The sequence below is a fragment of the Ipomoea triloba genome, chromosome 4 (genome assembly GCF_003576645.1).
Source record: "Ipomoea triloba cultivar NCNSP0323 chromosome 4, ASM357664v1".
NCBI lineage: Eukaryota > Viridiplantae > Streptophyta > Magnoliopsida > Solanales > Convolvulaceae > Ipomoea > Ipomoea triloba.
In genome coordinates, this window is record NC_044919.1 from 21277707 (window position 1) to 21298705 (window position 20999).

At 34.4% G+C, this 20999-nt stretch overlaps 2 protein-coding genes across 2 annotated transcripts; both read right to left on the bottom strand.

Annotated features, from left to right (window-relative positions):
• Positions 1–1595: 1595 nt before the first annotated feature.
• LOC116015975 lies at positions 1596–3716 on the bottom strand. The gene has a single exon (XM_031256143.1). It carries the CDS (start codon positions 3714–3716, stop codon positions 1596–1598), a length of 2121 nt encoding a protein of 706 aa, XP_031112003.1.
• Positions 3717–14052: 10336 nt separating this feature from the next.
• On the bottom strand, positions 14053–18711 carry LOC116015460 (bidirectional sugar transporter SWEET17-like). The gene is made up of 6 exons (XM_031255532.1): positions 18570–18711; positions 18369–18405; positions 18079–18289; positions 17803–17964; positions 16315–16434; positions 14053–14361 (listed from the first exon to the last, which is right to left on the bottom strand). Exons 1-6 carry the CDS (start codon positions 18604–18606, stop codon positions 14224–14226), a joined length of 705 nt encoding a protein of 234 aa, XP_031111392.1. The 5' UTR covers positions 18607–18711; the 3' UTR covers positions 14053–14223.
• Between the last annotated feature and the right edge of the window lie 2288 nt (positions 18712–20999).

Here is a 20999-nt window from a genome sequence, read left to right on the forward strand (position 1 = left end):
CCATTTCTTTTTATGAATTAATATCTCTTGTTGTCATGTGTCCAAACTTTATGGGGTGAAAAAAAGATGAGAAATAAAAATTATGACCTATGTTTCTTTCTGAATTAATCAAAGCATGCTAATTGTGAATTTAATAGGGAATAAAAATTGAAGTAGATAGAAAGTAAGAGTTCAAACAATATAATATTACTCTAAAATTTCTCAAAAAAAATAATATTACTCTAAAATTGTCCAGATTATTTAAGCTGAGGAATGTATAACATATATAATCTGTCAAAATCATTTGAGACCCAAGTCATTTCATTTTAATAATCTGATCGAGTTGGCAAATTTTCCAAAGATCAATTGCAAGTTACATTATTTGAGATAAGATTTGAAAAAAAAATGTAATGCGTAGCACACAGAGATGTTAAAACAACAGTTGTAACACAAGAGACTGATAACGCAGTTTGGGAAAAACCCTAGTCTGCGAGGCACTTCTCAATTTGAGAATTTGCCTAAATCCACTAAAAGCTTAATATTCAAAGTACATAGTTTTGGGACCAGAAATTACACAATAGATTGATCTTCTCCTATCTAATCTATTGTAACCTAAACACATGTACTACTTTCTAGGGGAATTTTGAATCCTCTCAAACTCTCTCATACCTCACTAGATTAGCTAGGAAATCCATCTGGTGTAATGGTGAGAGGTCCTTTAAATAGCCAACTAATTAGAACCAAAACAGTATTGGTGTTATTCCTAGTTTGTTTGTGATTTGATTTCTAATCTTGGTGTACTCCTTTTCTGACTCGAATTGGAATTTCTTTTTGCTAACAATTGTGATCAACCTTTTGATTCAACACTCTCCCCCTTTGTCAAATTTTTGGCAAAAACCTTGATTTCTCCCCCTTAGTTGATTCTCCTGTGTTTCCTCTTTTGGTCCTGAATCTTCTGTTTGAGTCTTTGTGACTTCAGGTCAGTATGGTAGTTTTTGAGAGACAGAGGAGATGATTATAGTAGTACCAATTAGTGAGTAGATTCATTAGCATCAGAGTTCATCATTTGTTAATGATTTGAATCATTTGGCTGTTTAGAGAAGTTTCATCATTAGTAGTATACATGATAGTTCATAGTATTCTGAACTTCATAGTAGCATTAATGGCACAAACATATGTTCTTATCAAAACAACAAAAATTTTGAGTACTATAGTATTCTGGACTTCATAACATCAGCAGCACAAGAATATGAACATCGGCAGCACAAAAATATGTTCTTATCATTCCAGCATATTAGCAAAAAAAACTTCATCATCAGCATATTAGCAAAAAAAACTTCATCATCAGCATAATATTCAGCAAAAGATTTCATCATCAATAGATCTTCAATAGATCATCAAAAAGAGTCAGAAAGTCAGAATTGAATTCATTTCCATGGGATTGGCTTGATATCTGGGACATATCCCTACCCCAAAACTGAAATCTGGCCTGCTCGCTGTGAAATAGAGTAGACCCCCTATCATGCTTCGATACAGAGTTTGTTCCACCTCCTTTCCTTCTGGATCTTTAGAGATCCTCTCTGTTGTTGGAACAGGTGTTCTAACAACTTTGCTTTCTATTTGAGTGGGTCCATATGGAGAAGTTCCATAATTCTTGAAGTGTGAACTCCTAGTGTTCTTTTGTGGCTACTCCTTGTCATTTTGTTTTCAAGACATGCATCATATTTTCTATTTTCATCAATGTCCAGGTTTGGAATACCTCGGTATGCTCCCCTTTTTAGTCCCTTTTTCCTATCATGAAAATTTATATGCCCCATACATTGATGCCACAGAAGTGTTTGATCGATAGTGACTTGGTTGCAGGTTAAATGGCTATCCCATGTGTAGCATTTATCCGAGGACATTTTTCCCATCATGACACATTCATGTCCTTGGTTGTACACTTTGCAATTTTCTTTTGAGAATTCTACCCTTAGTTCATCTTCACACAGCTGACTTATACTGATAAGGTTTGCTTTTAAGCCTTGTACCAAGAAGACTCTTGGCAATCTGGGTAGACCATGGACATTTAGTGTTCCACTAGCAATGATTTGCCCCCTTTCTCCATCTCCAAAGATTACATGTCCTTCATTTTTGTAATGGACGTCCTCTAGATTGTTTGGGTTTCCGGTCATGTGTCTTGAACACCCACTGTCAAAGTACCAAACACTTGTTTCTTTGCTGATTTTTGAAGTATAAGCTGTGACTGGTGTTTGATTTTTTCTGACCCAGACTTTTTGGGCTGGTTTTTGTTCTTGCTTTGCCCAGATTCTGTTATGGAGATCATTTTGTCTTTTGTAGCAGTGTGCCTTGATGTGTCCCAATCTGTGACAGTAGTAACATCTGATTCTTCTACGGTGTTGAAAGTGATGTTGTAACACTTCTCTGTTTTTGACTGCAGAATCGTTCCTTGTTGCTAAGTCTGGTTGTACTGCACTTTCAGTTAGTCTTCTTATTTCCTGTAGCAACTTGTCTCCCTCTTCTAGTAATTTCATTAACTTTTCTTGGGTTTCTTTGTGAAGAAGTATTTCCTTTTCCTTTTCACTTTTAAGGAAGTGATTTTCTTGCATGAGATTTAAGTTTACTTTGATGATTTCTTCCCACTTGGCGTGCAGCTGTTTATAGGAGTTTAATAGATCTTGCATGCCCTCCTTTGATTCATCATCGTCTTCATGATTTGTGAAAAATGCCACAAAATTGTTTTCTTCTTCACTATCTGAGTCATCACTCAAGGTTGCTACATATGTTTTGTTCTTCCTTCTTAGGTAATTTGGACATTCTGACTGAATATGTCCATATCCCTTGCATTCATAGCACTGTATTCCATCTAGGTTTGGATTCCCTTCCTTTTTGGGATTGACGGATTGGTTTTGTGCAAATGATGGACTCCCTTGATTATTTGAGAAACTCTTGTTCTTATTTCTGAATTTGTTAAATTTCTTGAGAACTCTGTTGAAGTTTTTTGTCAACACAGCAATGGATTCTTCCATTTTTTCAGTATCTTCATCTGAGTTGGTGTCTTGTTTTGATTGAAAGGCTATTCCTTTGCCATTAGGCTTTTTGTTTTGCAGCATCTCAAGCTCATATGTTTTAAGGTTTCCCATTAGATCACTTAACTTGCAGGTATTGAGATCTTTGCTTTCTTGAATAGCTATTACTTTCGTCATAAATCTTTCTGGTAATGATCGCAACACCTTTTTTACTAACCTGTTTTCAGGAATGGGTTCTCCTAAGTTATAGGCTTCCCCAACAATTTCTAGTATTCTTCCATTAAATTGTGTGATATTTTCTTCTTCCTCCATCTTCAGATTTTCAAACTGAGTTTGGATCATTTGTAGTTTTGATTGTTTGACTGTCGAGTTTCCTTCATGATGATCACACAATATATCCCATGCTGTTTTTGCTACATTTGTGGCAGCGATTAGTTTGAATGTTTCTTCACTCACGGCTCCGTAGATGGCATTCATAGCTTTTGAGTTATAGTTGAACTCTTTGAGTTCTTCTTCGCTCCAATTAGCATGACCTTTTGCTTTGTTATTGTCATCAAGGGGATGTTTCCATTCGTTTTCAACAGCCCTCCATACTCTTTCTCCTTGGGCTAATATGTAGATTTTCATTCTAGCTTTCCAATAAGAGTAGTTTGTACCACTTAGGGCTGGTGGCCTGTTGTTTGACAGTCCTTCTCTGGGGAACTCCATTAGGATCCTGCTAATAACTTAACCAGTTTGGCTCTGATACCAATTGAAAACAAAAATGTAATGCGCAGCACACAGAGATGTTAAAACAACAGTTGTAACATAAGAGACTGATAACGCAGTTTGGGAAAAACCCTAGTCTGCGAGGCACTTCTCAATTTGAGAATTTGCCTAAATCCACTAAAAGCTTGATATTCAAAGTACATAGTTTTGGGACCAGAAATTACACAATAGATTGATCTTCTCCTATCTAATCTATTGTAACCTAAACACATGTACTACTTTCTAGGGGAATTTTGAATCCTCTCAAACTCTCTCATACCTCACTAGATTAGCTAGGAAATCCATCTGGTGTAATGGTGAGAGGTCCTTTAAAGAGTCAACTAATCAGAACCAAAACAGTATTGGTATTATTCCTAGTTTGTTTGTGATTTGATTTCTAATCTTGGTGTACTTCTTTTCTGACTCGAATTGGAATTTCTTTTTGCCAACAATTGTGATCAACCTTTTGATTCAACAAGATTTAATATGCAACATCGAGAAAAATATCATTCTCTTTATCCTTTGGTCACCCCTTAATCAAATTAGTTTAATTACCTTTTTAACTATTAATTCATAATATCAGTATTTAATTATTAATCCATAATTTATATACACACATATCTTTGGAGCTGATGGAGGATGGAGGATAGATGAGAGATTCTCACTACAACCCAAATTTATTTAAAATTGATTAAAATAAAAAAAAACTATTATTAAATACCATCAAAATTCGAAATCCAAACAAAAGGGACATAATAGTACCGTAACCACCAAATTAATAAATAATTCAATTAATTAATTAATTAATTAATTATGGATTTGCGATGGAACAGATTTATTTTGTACTCAAAAAAACAAAAGATTTATTTTTAATTAAAAATTAAATGAAAAACTTACCCCAATAAACCAGTCACGAACTAAGAAAGCATACACAGCCCAAACGCCAGCGTTTAAACAGTTGAAAAGTGAGAGGTAGAATGGCATGAATTCCACACTCTTGGTCCTCAATACCGTCCCCTGCCAAATTAAATAATATATGATTGTTCGCATTGAAAATTTAAATGATTCTTTTAGACCGTGACATATTATTTAATTAATTGCTTTAATTAATTAAATTTAACTGATATTTATTTAATTTAGTTAATTAAATGGCTCAATAAATAATTAATTGATCTAATTAATTAATTAAAAATAATTAGATGTTGGATTGTTCAGCCCAAGTTGGTGGAATAATTAATTGAGTTGGGTCAGACTAATTGGATTAATTGGGCCGCTTAAATTGACGGGTTTTGACTTGGTTTGGCCCATCAAGATTATATGTGGATTATATAATTTTGAGGAAATTGTGGATATGATAAATTGGTTCAAAAATATAAGGTCATGAACCTGGACATAATGGCGTACCAATACATTCCTTATATTTAATTCAAATATTAATTAAATATAATGATTATCCAAATAGATAGAGTTGGTTAGATTTTTTCTACCAGCTCACCACTATAAATAGTGGTTTCATTTTCAAGAAAAGGGAGCTCTGAAGATTTGAATACCGAAGCTCTGCCGAAATCTCGCCAGGATATTGTCTGGAATACGCTTGCAATTTATTTGCACCGAGGGATACATCTGCAATTTATTTGCATCTCGGCACACTTCCAGTTCGTCATATTTCGAACTTGGTACACTTCCAGTTGGCATACTTCCAACTCGGCACACTTCCAGTTAAGCATACTCTGAACTCGGTACACTTCCAGTTGGCATACTTCCAACTCGGCACGCTTCCAGTTGGCATACTTCCAACTCGACATAGTTCCAATTCGGCATACTCCGAATTCAGTACACTTCCAATCGGCATACTTCCAATTCGGCATACTCCGAATTCAGTACACTTCCAATCGGTATACTTCCAGTTCAGCATATTCTGAACTAGGCATACTTCCGATCAGCATACTTCTAGTAGAGAATCAGAGGACTTCTATACAGAGATTGTACCCATTTCTCATTTGATACATAGTACTTCTTGTAACCGATACTTTGAATTTTGAATATATACAATTCACGTTTTTCGCGTTTACATATTTTGGCACGCCCGGTGGGACAACTCTGCCTCTCATCTCTCTTCTCTCTACTACTAAATTACCTCTACCATCTCATTCAATGGCATCGAAAATCCCATGTTCAGGAAGACCTATGCCCAAGCTACTCATTCCAAGTCTACGCCTCTAGCCGGCTCCAACGCTACTTAGAAGGCGCAAGGTCCGCTGACCAGGATCTGCACCAAGAGCTCGGGGGTCCAATGGCTTGAACCTCATGACATGGCTCGAAGAGTGGATCAAAGAATCGACAATGCCCCAGTTGCCCCAAAGACAACTACTTATGCTGGGAGTCCGCCCTCTCCTAAGGGAGCTACTGCTAGTGGTAGTCCAACTTCTATGCAGGGGAACACCAGTAGCGGGAGTACTTCCCCCGTATCTCCACCACATCCATTATGGAAGGCTGCGCCTGAATGGACGCATGTCTATAATGTTATGCCTGCCATGACAACTAACACTGAGTCTTTGGAAGAGCAATTAGTTAGAATTGCTAAGACTCTGGAAGGAATGAATATTCTCCTTCAAAACCAAGATAAACGGATCAACACCCTTGATGATAGGGTAGGGAGCATCATGGAGAGACAAGGAAGTCATGCTCCAGGAAAGCAGCCCGAGGGGCAAGAAGAGGTTGTTCAGCAACCACAACTTCCTGCCAGCCCTACAGTGGGAGAAACTACTTCTCACTTGCCTGCAATTGAGAAAACTATACCAATCACCGAAGATATGATACCGGTGGAAAAGTTGAACGACTACATAATGGGGGCTATCAAAGGCAAGTTGGATGGAGGTCAACCCTCATATCTCTATGCTAAGCCCTACTCACAAAAGATTGAGGAGTTGAAAATGCCCTTCGCCTATCAACCTCCTAAGTTTCAACAGTTTGATGGCAAGGGAAACCCTCGGCAGCACATTGCCTACTTTGTGGAAACATGCAATGATGCAGGGACTTAAGGCGATTTGTTGGTAAAGCAGTTTGTACGTTCCTTAAAGGAAACCGCGTTTGACTGGTACACTGATCTCGAATCCGGCTGCATTGATAGTTGGCACGATATGGAGCGTGAGTTCCTAACCCGCTTCTACAGTACAAGGAGAACGGTCAGTTTCTCGGAACTCACCACCACTGTCCAGTGGAAGGGCAAACGTGCCGGTGATTACATTAAAAGGTGGAGGGAATTGTGCCTAAACTGCAAGGAGAGGATATCTCAAACTTCTGCTATAGAGATGTGCATCCAAGGCATGCACTTCGAACTCTCCTATATCATGCAAGGGATTAAGCCAAAGTCATTCGAGGAGTTGTCCAGTCGTGCTCACGACATGGAGTTGAGCATCGAAGCTAGGGGAGGGCTCAATGTATTAAACTTGCCCAACTCCTCCAAAGCTCCTGCAAATCAAGAATTCAGGAGAGGAAATAAACCCTTTCCAAAATAAGAAAAGGAAGCAATGACTGTGAAGGCTACACCAATGACAGTCTTCACTAAAGCAAATGAAAGGCCTAGGCCGAGACCATTTTCTAGCCCGTCAAGGGGAGGTAGAAGGCCGACTCTTGAAGAAAGACAAGAGAAAACGTATCCTTTCTTGGATTCTGATGTATCTCCTATGTTTGATAAGCTACTCAAACTTAGGCTCATTGAGTTGCCTGAGATGAGACGCCCTGATGAGGCTTCAAGGGTGAATGACCCAAATTACAAGTACCACCGCCTATTGGGTCATCCGATTGAGTAGTGTTTTATCTTCAAGGATAAAGTGTAACACCCCCATTTTTAACACAAATTTTCTTAATTGAAATTTTACTATTACAATAGCGGAAACATTAACTAACCAAATGAAAACGGGTGTTACCGCCACGCTCAGGTATCTCTCCTATACCCAAACGCTAAGGCTAATTTACAACACTTAATAAATAATCCAAATTCAAACTTAATACATTAAAATTGAAATAAATTACAACCAAATAATTTCTTCAAATAATAAATCTTCCAAGAGTGTCGATTCTTAAGATAGACTTATTCCATCCTCAACTTGATCCTATTCATGTCCACCTGTAAAATCATTTAATACAAAAACAGGGTATAGACAAAAATTAGCATAAGCTAAGTAAGAATCACTTCACCCCGTAAAATATTGGCTTGGATTTTATATTTTCAAAACTCATAATATTTTCAAAAGTCGTATATATCATTTATTCCATAATCTTACATAATAATATACTTTTCCAAAATACATGTGGAAATATAATTTCCTAAAAATAACATATTTGTCAAGGAGAAGTCAATACTGAGTGGAGAAGTCACGGGTTAACAAAAAACGGGCCGGGACGGGCCGGCCCGTTTTTCAAACGGGTTGGGAAAATCCCAACCCAACCCATTGATTACAGACTAACGGGCTAAATGGGCCAACCCGTTAGCCTGTTTATATTATTTTATTTTATATTATTAAAATTTATTAGTTTTTGTATTGTTTAGAAATTAAACCCTCAACCTCTAAGTTAATAATTAACACTATTTTCAACTAAACACATGAATCCTTTTTAACTAATATCATGTATGAATATATGCTCTGTTGTTTTATGTTAGTTGATGATGAGACTAATGTGCAGTTGATCATATACACACAGCAAACATATATGTTAATTAAGATGTTATGTAAAATATGTATGTTAATATCGATATATATATATATGATAATTTATTTAATTAATTTTTAATTCTAATATAGTTTAATTACATGTAACATACTAATCAAAGTCTTATTACTTATTAGCAAATAGCAACAACATTTTAAAATATTAATACAATACAATTACACAACAAATTTGAGGGTAGGGGGTTGGGGTGGGGTAGGAGTATGGATTATACGGGCCGGATTGGAAATCCTCTAACCCAGCCCGTCTAAAATACGGGTTAAACGGGCCCAACCCGACGAGTTGGGCCTGTTTTGACAGCTCTATTTGTTAGCATTGAAAATTTGACAACTCTATTTGTTTTGACAGCTCTATTAAGCCCACAAACCGGTAATTGACCTGTTATTACCGATAATTTAGATTTTTCGACCACCGACGTCACTTTCCGGCGACCGGCGACGACTGAATCGTCGCCAGTCGCCATCTCCGGTGACTAGTCGCCTTCTTCACGGAGAAGGCGACAAGATTTGGTCACCTTCTCCGCCCTGGTCACCTTTTCCATGAAGAAGGTGACCATTTCTGGTCGCCTTCTCCATGAAGAAGGTGACATGTCGCCGGAGATGGTGACCGGTGACGATTCGGTCGTCGCCAGTCGTCGGAGAGTGACGCCGGTGGTCTGAAAATCCAAATGACCGGTAATAACAGGTCAATTACCGGTTTGTGCGCTTAATTGCATCAATTTGACATGTTTGAGGGTTTAATTGCACGTTTCAAAAGTTCATGAGCCTAATTGACTTCTTATGAAATGTTCGGGGGCCTATTTGACCCTTTTCCCTTATAATGATTATACTCTATGAAAGAAATCTCGAAAATCAAATCTCAACGATAATTTAATATAATTAATTAGATTTTTTTTTGCATATATATAGTAAATTTGGATCAGACAATTACGTTACACATTAATCATCCACTTATCGACCACTCCATATTACTAACGTAACTTTCAATTTTACAATTACACTAATCATCTGCCTATCAACCACTCCTAAGTCACATGCCATGTAGGATGCCACTTATATTAGTGATGGATAATTCACTAGACCTGGGCCACATGGACCGGCCCAAGAGAACAACTAGATCGAGAAGGCCCAAGAAGGAGGCCAACACAGAGCTATTGAAGAGTTCGATAAGGATTAGACTTAGCATTTGTAATACTAGCAGGATTAGGGCTTATTAGCTACGTAGTAAGGACTCCTAGTATGAGGTAGTCCAGGATTCTTATTCCTTGTAGGGCTCTAGGCTCAAAATATGTATAAATAGACCCTCCATTCACAGAGAAAGGGGAAGCAATTCTAAGCAATACAATACATATATTCTCTCCATATATTTTCCTACATTTTTCCTATATTCTCGCTATTTTAGTAGGTAGTGTTGGTCTGCCTTTGACTATCCAAAAGTCATAAAACCAACATTGGCGCCGTCTGTGGGGATCGATATGGAAAAGCTTCGTACTTTCCTCTGAACTTAAGAAAATATGGTAATTACACGATAGAAAACACGAGCAAATCATCCAGTGAGGGATCCGCGAGAAGCACTTGGGTTGTGAGTGGCCTTTGGTCAAGATTTTTTATTCTCTTTTCGAGGTGGATGAGCTGCATATCTTCGGGTTTTCCTACACCAGAAGTCAATAATAAGCACGCACAACATTTGTGTGAGCCCTTGGCCAAGTCCAAGGCATTTGGGATGCACTCATCGTAAATATCCCCAGACAATGGCAACCCTCCGAGCATGTACAAATCTCGCAGTGATATAGACATATCTCTAGAGGAGGTAATCAACGTGTTGGTTCGTGGGCACCATACTTCGCAAAAAGCTTGGACGATGTTGATGTTGCGACCATATGTAAATAATGACACGAACACAACGTCATATATCATGCTATCCTTTAGAGATTTTCTGAAGAAATTAAGTGTATCTTCAGTCCATTCCTAGTATCCTTGTGTGTAAGTGAACTCACCTTCAAAGTCGATGTCTTTACCCTACTTGACTTCATCATCAATTATGCGACTCCCCAACGTAGGAAGAACGTCTGTGGAGGGTTCATGTTTCAATCCTGGTTGCAAGGTCCACACCTTGGACGGTGGAAGGTCATACTCAGGAGTCCAATTGCGTTTGTAATATGACATCGCGAGCTTTGGTGATAAAGGTGATGCAAGGGGTAGATTGACGGCCAATGTAACTTTATGGTCGCTCTTGGTGCTTGATATCACCACCTTTGTCCATTGAACTATTGGTCTTGAAATTGAACAGTGTTGAGATTATGTCGAAATTGAGAAAAATCACTGCAAAAAAAGCGTAGGAATCAAAAAACAAAAAACGAAAAAAAAAAAAAAAAGAAGAAAGACATAAAGGCAAGGTAAAAAAACGAAACAGAAAGAAAATAAGTATATTTAATGTAGTATGTTAGTAAAATATATGTTAATAGGATTTGTATATTCTGTGAAGATTTGTTGTGGATACGTGGGCCCTAATTGAGTTAATAGTTTCTTTCATTCCCCATAAATATGGGCATTGCTATCACGTGAAGGTCGTCTCAAGCCTCGTAAATAATCCATGTGTCAGACTTTGGTCTCGTAAGGCCTTCCTCAATAATTAAACTTGGGTGTGATTTTTGAGGAGTTTTTGTAAGTGCGATTAGGAAAGAGAAAATGTGGTGGAGGAAAAAAAATAAAAGAAAAAACAAAAAAAAATAACAAAATTTTAAAAAAAATTTAAAAAAAAATTACGCGCCCGCCTAGGCGCAGTTACTACGCCTCACGCATGTGAGGCGCAGTGATTTCTCCTCTAGTAGTGCCCACTTTAACCTGCAAAAACACCTATTTTGCCGGAGAAATAACTTTGAAAAACACTCTCCTTCCCATTTGTTAAAAATCAATGCATTGATTTTACTATTCCAAAATCTTGTTAAAAACTACAATTGGGGAAGGCCTAAGTGATTCATTGCTCAAGCTTCCTCCGACCTCCCATAAAATCAAAGTCGTTCTAAATGTTCAGAGCACAATATCGCGATAGAAAGCTCCAATGACCTCTAGCAACACCGGCGTCAAGGGCGAATAACTCTTGGTAGCGATCCAGCTAACGCAGCAACGTAAACCCCAACAGTCTCGACGGTAGATGGAGAAGCATTCCAGCAACCTGAACGACGAACCCAGTAGCGTCGACGGTGAAGAGAAGGTTCCGGCAAGGGGCTGAGCAGAGCCAATATTCATTCTTTCTTCTCCAAACTGCAAGGTAGAGACGGTGGTGCAAAGGATTTGCAATTGACTGCAGTTTGCTATTTAACGAGGACGAAGACTCCGGTGAGCGGCAGTTCGACAACAGCAATTTGCAACGCGATAAGCAGATTTAGGCAAAGATCTCCGTCAGCAATGGGATCTGTGCACTCCAAGTAGGAACCCACGCTCCGGCAGTATCATAGATACCGCGCTCTGGTTGTTGTCCTACTCGCCTTGCAGGTTTCCCATTGCTCTTCCTTCTCAAGTTTGTGCATTTTTATGGAAACCCACGCTCTGGCAGTACCATAGATACCGCACTCTGGTGTTTGTTCCACGAGATCCTTGCGGCGATCCGGCGGTGTTGTTGATGACAAGGTGGAATCCGGCGAAGAACTCCATCAACACTGGGATCTATGTACCCCAAGTAGAAATCCACACTTCGACGGTATCATGATATCGCGCTCTAGTGGTTGTTCTACTTAGCAGATCTCCATTGCTCTTTCTTTTCGGGTTTGTAAACTCCGTTGATTTTGAGTCTTGATTCCTTGTTATTTCTTGAATGTCCTTCCTACTCCTATAGATAAAATATAGCATAAGCGGGGAAAATAAAAGGGAAAAGACAGAATTTTACCTGATTAAGAAGCGGATTGCGAGTTGTTCTTCCTTATCCTCTGTTTCACTGATTGTTGTGGGTTTGGGGGGTGTTTGAGGCGTTATTTATAGTGTACTGTGAGAAGGTGTTAGAGTTTAATTACACTCCTAATGTTATCAATGATTCAATGAATTATGGGATAATTAGATTTGGTTATGCGGTTGGAATTGCATATGGGATGAGTTAGAGTCCTAATTCTGTTATATCTTCCTAATTCTGTTATATCTTCGCATGGTCATTAATGTTGAAGATGAGTTAGATTGCTATTGGGATTTTAATTGGCCTGAGTTAGTTTGGCTTGAAACTCGACTTGATTGGAATGTCCAACGTGTAATTGGGCTCAACGCTAGTTTAACTTGGTGCAATTAAAATGATTTTGGATATTTTGAAGATGCATACGTTTGGATTTGGTGGAATTTTAGAGTGTTGGGTTCAGACTATTGACTCTGTTGAGAGGGCCACAGCTATGCCGCTTGACCACAAGACCTTTGGCTAATTATAACTATAATTTAAATATAATTTTATTATATTTGAATTTGATAATTATAATTATAATTTAATTTGAATTTGAATTAGTTGATAGAATCTTGAACCTAGACTTGATTGTGGCATTGTTCATTCCCTTAAATAAATAAATAATTAATTAATTAGATATTTAGGGAGTTTGTTGAGGGATAGTGGTTACATCTTTCACTATAAATAGAGTCCGCATTTCACATCCCAAAACACACCTTGAAGATTGAATATTTGAGAGTTTTGAAGGCATTGAAGGCATTTTTGAGGTAGTTAGAGACTTGAAGCATTTAAAGATTTTGAAGCTTGACAGTTTTGTTGAAGATCATGCCACTTTCCCGAAAGGCCACCTTCCCGGAAGCTACGTCAATTGAATCCCCCGAATCCCGGAGGCTACGCTATTTGAATCCCGGAGGCTACGCCACTTAAAACCCGGAGGCACTTCAGTAGAACACGTCAGTGAAGAAGCAGAGGACTTTACAGAGATTTTGTACCTGCACCCTCAATTATACGCACACTGTAACCCGATTTTGTAAATATATACAATTTCGTTTTTTTTTTTTTAGGGTCCTGTGATCTAGTTTTCTCTTCAATTAAGTTTAAGTGAATGGTAGAGGTGTTACTTGCAAGAATGTAATGCGGAGGGCAATACTTTTCAAGATCAGCAAATATTTTCTGCTTTAAGTTTATGTCCTCAATAACAGCCTGTTTTGAAGTAAAATAGAGATACGAAAGCAAAATACATCATATACTCTTTTTCTCTGGTCTAAGTAAAGTTTTTTTTTTTTCTTTTAATGATGCATGAGTTTGGTAAAATAATGGCCGAGGGGGAGCGTTGTAAATATAAGTTTTATGGCCATTATCCTATTATTTCGGATCACATATCCTATTATATATCGTATCAGTTATTGAATGGACGTGGAGCTCTGAGTTCTAGCATCTTTTGCGTTCAACTTGTTCTTCTGCTTCTCTTTTCTCTTCTTAGCCGTATAGTTTTGAACATATGATTATGCATGTTCACCGAGGATACGTCCAATTTCACAACAAAGTCCTAGTTAAAATTATATAACTTCATTACGATTAGTTGATTTTTCCAATTATTATCCATATTATTATAATTTCATTTTCAGAATTTCACAGCAATACCTGAAGTCCAAAATTTTGTGTATAATAATCCATATTATCTTCATTTATCATACAATAAAATTTTAATAAGGTTCTAAGAAACAGAAAACAAAAAATAAAGATAAAAATATGTTTTTAAAATAATTGGAAATAAAAATAAAAATAAAAATAAATACAATAAAATAAGACAAATCTAAGCTGAAAGCAGGGGCTCATTTTGCATACTGTCTTCTAATACTGCAGTGGAGGATTTTGCTGTTTTTGGCTTGCTGTAAATGGCATACAGTATTAGTTGTACTGCCCCAAATATGAATCCTGTCCCATTTGGTACCTGCATACATTTTTTTCTATTTGGTAAGGTACAAGACTACAAGTTCAATTTTTTTGAGTAAACTTACATTTTCAATAAGTGCATGCCACAAGCACTGTGGTTTTATATGTTTTACAAACTCTCCCAAAATGGATAGTACTACACTACTACCTATGGTGTTTCCTTTTAAAAGGAAAAGAAAAAATCTGAAATAAGTAGAATGTCTCTACATATACAGGCACAACTTGTTATTGTGTAATGTGGCCAAACTCATTTGTGTAATCAATCCATATCTGAAATTGTTCTTCAAAGATGGATTGATTATTCAAATGAAATGTTTGGAGAAGTTTTCTTCAATTAGGTTACCCATAGTAGACCGGTTTAAACCAAGGACACAATAATTCAAATCCATGACATTGTAGTTATAAGTGTGGATCTCTTGTCATATTGGTTGGGGTTACCTCCACCTCTTATATTTGTAAGAGAGTTAAAAGTATAACTATCCACAAGCAAATTAAATGCCTTCTTGTGGAAGAAAAATGATACTCTCCCCTATTAAAATCACTACATAAAATTCATCATCAGAGGCTATATTAATTTTTTTAAATTATTATTTTCAATTTTTTATGAACTACTCATAAATTGGATGATTTCACCTATAATTTATAAAGAATATATATATATATATATATATATATATATATATATAAAATAAAAAAGGTACCCAATAAAATACTGGCACACTACCTATGGCCCATTTCTTTTTATGAATTAATAACCCTTGTTGTCATCTGTAAAAACTTTATAGGGTGAAAAAAGATAGGGCACTATTTGGTAAAATAGTTAAGCTTATTAGTTAATTTTAACTTATTTAATCACTATTATGTATTTGATTTGGTTAAAAAATCAATACAAGTGTTTGGTTAATTAATTACCTTTTTGTAACTCTAAAACGTTAAAATACAAATAATTGTTCAAAATAACTTTTTCAATTAGCTTTTCGAGAAACAAAATGATATAAAACGACTATCAGCTAACAGTTAATTTATCAAACATTTTTCTACAATCGGCTAATATTATCAACTAGTTACACCCTCTAACTCAATCAACTAACAGCCATTTACCAAACAGGGCTAATGAATAAAAAATTATATATAACCCGTTTCTCTTTTTGAATTAATCAAAGCTTGCCAACTCAACATGGAATAAAAGTTGAAGTAGATAGAAAGTAAGAGTTCAAACAATTATTACTCTAAAACTGTCCAGCTGAATGTATAACTAGCATATGTAATCTGTCAAAAATCTATTGTACAATATGATTTGTGACTCAAGTCATTTCATTTTAATAACTCTGATCGAGCTGGCAAATTTTCCAAAGATGAATTGCAAAAGTTACATTATTTGAAATAAGATTTAATATACAATATTGAGAAAAAATCATTATCTCTATCCAGTCTCTTAATCAAATTAATTTAAATACCTAACTTGAAATGTCTTTAATTATTAATTCATAATATATGTTTTAATTATTAATTCATAATTTATATACACATGTCTTTGGAGCTGATGGAGGATGGAGGATGAGAGCGAGATTCCCACTACAACCCAACTTTATTTAATTGAACTCCACATATATATAAAAAAGAAAAATTAAATATAAAACAACGTAGTTATTAAATAAATAAACTTTTTTAAATTAATAAGTTTTACAATATATTTATACTTAAAGTTTAATAAAATTAAAAGTTCTTAATATCATAACATAACAACAATACTTATAATTTTTAGTCTGTGCATCGCAAGGAGAAAATACTAGTTAATTAAAATAAAAACAACTATTGTTATTAAGTACCATCAAAATTTGAAATCCAAACAAAAGGGACAGAATAGTACCGAAACAACCAATTAGTTAATTAATTATGGATTGCGATGAAACGGAATTATTTTTAATTAAAAATTAAATGAAAAACTTACTCCAAGAAACCAGTCACGAACTATGAAAGCATACACAGCCCAAACGCCAGCGTTTAAGCAGATGAAAAGTGAGAGGTAGAATGGCATGAATTCCACACTCTTGGTCCTCAATACAGTCCCCTGCCAAATTAAATAATATATTATTAATTTAGTTTATACGGAGTAATTTTTACCCAAGAAGAAATTAAAGATGCAGAAATATATTTCCAAAAAGAAATGAAAGAGATAATATATTTTTTAATTTATTCTCCTAGCCCACGTCAACAAAATCTTTTTTTTTAATGATTAAAATCCCATATCTTGGCTGGAACAGAATTACATAATTATATTAAATTAAAAATTATTGGGTCAAACCCTATAATTATTCCGAAACCTAATCCATCAACTTGATAATTTTATAATTATTATACCTCTATTAGAGAAATCTGGAAAAAATCTCAACGATAATTTAATATAATTAACTAATTAATCAGATTTTTTTTACATACAATAAATTTCGATCATACAATTACATTAATCATTGCTTACCAACCACTCCAGATTACTAACTTTCAATCTTACAATTACACTAATCATCTGCTTATCAACCACTCCAAATAACTAAATTAGTAGGAGTAATTATTTTAAGGATATTGAATGATTCATATATAATACCTCTTTCACATATTTTAATATAAAACTATTTGTTTAATTCATAATTATGTTAATCAGTTCTTGATTTCATGAATAATTAATACGGAGTATATTTGAAAGATTGTTACGGATCGATCAATACTATTTAGTACAAAAATTTGGTCCAAACAATATTTTTCTTAACAGTAATTAACCATCGCTACTGTACTATGGTTATCGATTTTTTGTACTAGTATCAGAAAGAACTTAAGATGACCAACAAAAGTTTATTTTTAGTTAGTACACAAGATTCAGTTTTTTTAGTACTACTAGCTCTGTCCATAACTACTTTTTCAGCTTACTGTAACTTAAATCCATGATAACCTTCTATATGAGAGAGCCACTTCATGCCAGTAGACCATAAAGTCATAGGCATATATGATTCTTTTAATCACACTTGAGTTAAATTATTTGTTAGTATATCTTTAAAGAAAATTTAAATTAAAAAATTATTGAGTAATATTTAAGAAAATAATTAAATAGGAAATATTGATTTAATCAATGGTAAATATATTTCTTTTATGTGTGTAAAATGAAAATTTTCCTCTGCCCCACAAAACACCGACTGTCTGATTTCATTTTAGTCAACAAAATTTAGTTTTGAACTTTTCAAATGTACTTTTTAAAAAAAAAATTATAAATTCTAAGATAAATAATAAGTAATGCGTGAATTTTTAGTATATAGTTTTTAATTTAAAATTAAAAAAAAATAGGTGTTAAATTTACATCAAATTTGGTGAAATAAATGAGAAAAATAAAGTAGGATAAATAAATATAATGTACAGGCCTGGATCCGTTGTTAGTTTACATACATACCATTGCAGCCAAGGGAGAAGCATACATGATGATATTCAATCCAATGCACACAAACCCTATGGCATCGATCAAAGATTCTCCTTCAAGTGTGATCTTGGTCACCAAAACCACAACCGCCAGAAGACCGATGTTGAGAGCAGCGGCCAACGCCGCCGTCTTGTTCTGCACACCACAATAATGATTGAATGAAATTAATGATATGATACTCATGACATACAGTAGTCGTACAAGATCAGATCGAACGACAAATCATGAATATCGGATCGGAGCGGATACCTTGGTCTTGGGAGGAGCGAAGACGATGAAGATGAGGACGTAGACGGCCTCGGCCACAACGCCGAAAGCATTGACAGTGAAAACCAGAAAGGCACCGGGTTTTGTGAGGCCATAGTAGCACCAAAAGGACGAATTCAGCAATGCAGAGATGTAAGGAGTGCTATCGAAGTCTTCTGTCGATCTGTTCTTCACTATCCTAATGAATACATCCCTGCGCCCACACATACATACATGATTTCAACTAGTAAAACTATATATATTCAACTAACTCTCCTTCAATACGAACTTACACGGGGGAAAGGAAGATGAAAATGGAGAGGATATTTCCTGTGAATTCAAAACAGCTAGAATTATTGAATATATTATATGCAGAAAAGTCAATAATTAAGCTGATTAATTAAAGATCGGGTATGTAGTTTAGATCGATGTATATATATGGAGATATAATTTGCATGAGATGAGATGAGAGAGCTAATTAGGATAGATGTTACCTACAACTCCGACGTAGAAACTCAAGTCTAGATCCATTGCTGTATGTGGAATATCAGAAAAAGCAGAAAGTGAAGCAGCTAGCGGAGGGAAGTAGCCACTTGAGGCGATGAAGAGACGACGCACCTCTATTTATTCTTTGCCCACTAAACTAATAGCATTACAAACTGTACCACCCTGTACTCCTGTAGTGCTGTACCACAATATTTCTTTTTTTTTTTTATCACCAAATGATTACCAGGTCAAATTAACATATATACATATAACAGTCCAAGTATCTTTGAGATCCATGTATTTTAGTATTGTGTTCAATTTTGTACATGTATTTAAAAAGTAGTGCGATTAATGACAATAGCTAACGATGCTAATATTGTTGTTACTTTAGATGACAGTATGGCGTTGACATTATCATTACCACATCATGGTATTTACATGCCAACTCATATATTGGTCATGTTTAGTAACAAAGCTAATAAGTCCATTTTGGCTAGTTTGATGGGTTAATAGGTTACTTTAAGTGTTTTGTAAAATGACTTATGATGGATGACATTAGCTTATTGGATGATAAGCTAAAATATGAAAAAGCGGAAAAGAGTTGAGTTTTTGGTTAGCTGATTAGTCTTAATTATTAAATGACCATTATACCCTTACATTTATATCTCCATCTCTTGTTGTTATTCATCTGCCTTGTCTCTTTTTCTTTTTGTTCCCGTAACAACAATAATAATGTCTTCCTTTCTTTTTTTATTTCACTTATCCTTGTAATCAATAATAATAATAATAATAATAATAATAATAATAAATAAAAACTCAACTTATTCCATAACAAAATATACGCACAACCACTTTACAACACACTCATCTTCTCATTTTATTGAAAATTATAATTAAATACTATTATAGAATGTAACTTGTAAAACATTTTATTTGTATTTTAAAAATTTCATAATTGATATGTAAAATTAATTTTAATTTATATTAATAAAAATGTTAATAACAAAAAAATGTGTAATATTTTAATTTATTCTGGTCTATAATAGTTTAACACGTGACATTTTTATATGTTTTATTAAAATGCATATTACTTATTAGATTATTGAAAAATATTAACATTAATAAAATTTTATTTATGTATTGAAATTGTTAATTTATTTTATTTGAATAAATTAAGTCACATGTGTTTTAATATAAAATTTAGAATTTTTAACTGTTAAAAATTAAAATGTTGAATAAATTTAAATATTAAAAATTAATCTTCATTTTCTCAAAAAAAAATCTTCATTATTAATTTTTATCAACATAAATTAAAATATTTTTATATCAATATATTCTTTTTCTTGTTAAACTTATCAATACAAATAAAAAAAATTTGATAGTCCATTTTATAATGTATTTAATTATACTTTGCAATTAAATGATATAATGAGTATATAGTGAAGTGGTAATAAGTAATTTTTGTTATACAATAATACACAAAAATACAATAATTAAGGTTAAACTATTTAAAAAGTATTCATGGTAGAGGCCTAATTGAATTGATAAGTCCCCCCTCCCAGAGTTTGGAGTGCGATTTGGCAAGACCAGTGTGGAGCTGATACACTAGAAGAATTCCCGTCTCAAGGGTTGGGGACAACGCTCGTTGTTAAACTTGATTGAAATACAATAATACACAAAAATACTATTTAGATTAAAGTAATCTACTACATTCACCTCTAATTAATTAACATATTAAAATAATTAAATTGCATACATTACCCATTAAGGTATGAACTCAATGAGATATAAAAAAAAAAAAAATCATTTACATACAACAAAAGGAAAAATTGTAATAAACTAACATATTAAACTTACAATTAGGTGTATCTTCGATATTAAGTAATTTCCTACTTGTGATTTTTGCTTCTCAAATTCCTCCTAGCTCAATCAACACAAACAAGTATTTTGCAAGGGTTTTGACCGTTTTGTGGCAAGAGTAGCATATATATAAAGATTCATGAAGGGACCAGAATTTGAAAAAATTTTACAAAATGACCAATATTTCCTTTAATAATTTATCAACATAAATTGTTAATTAATATTAACAAAATATTTAAGTAATTGATTGAAACTATCACTTTCAACATAATTATATTAGATGGCAGAAAATTTTTATATATGGTAATAATTCATGGACTGAGTATACAATTTAGATATAACTAATAGACTAAATAGCTAGTTTTGTTGATAATAAGCATGCTTATATCATATCCTAGAAGATCTAGGGATAAAATTAAAACTTGTTAAATACATTTCTTGCTACCCCTTGTCCTTCAGGTATATATTTAAAATTTTCCCTTTTATATTAATTGTGAGATTTATAATATGTTACATGTGGTAATTATTTCTTCATTTTTATATTAATTGTAAGATTTTTAATGTGTTGTAAGTGTTAG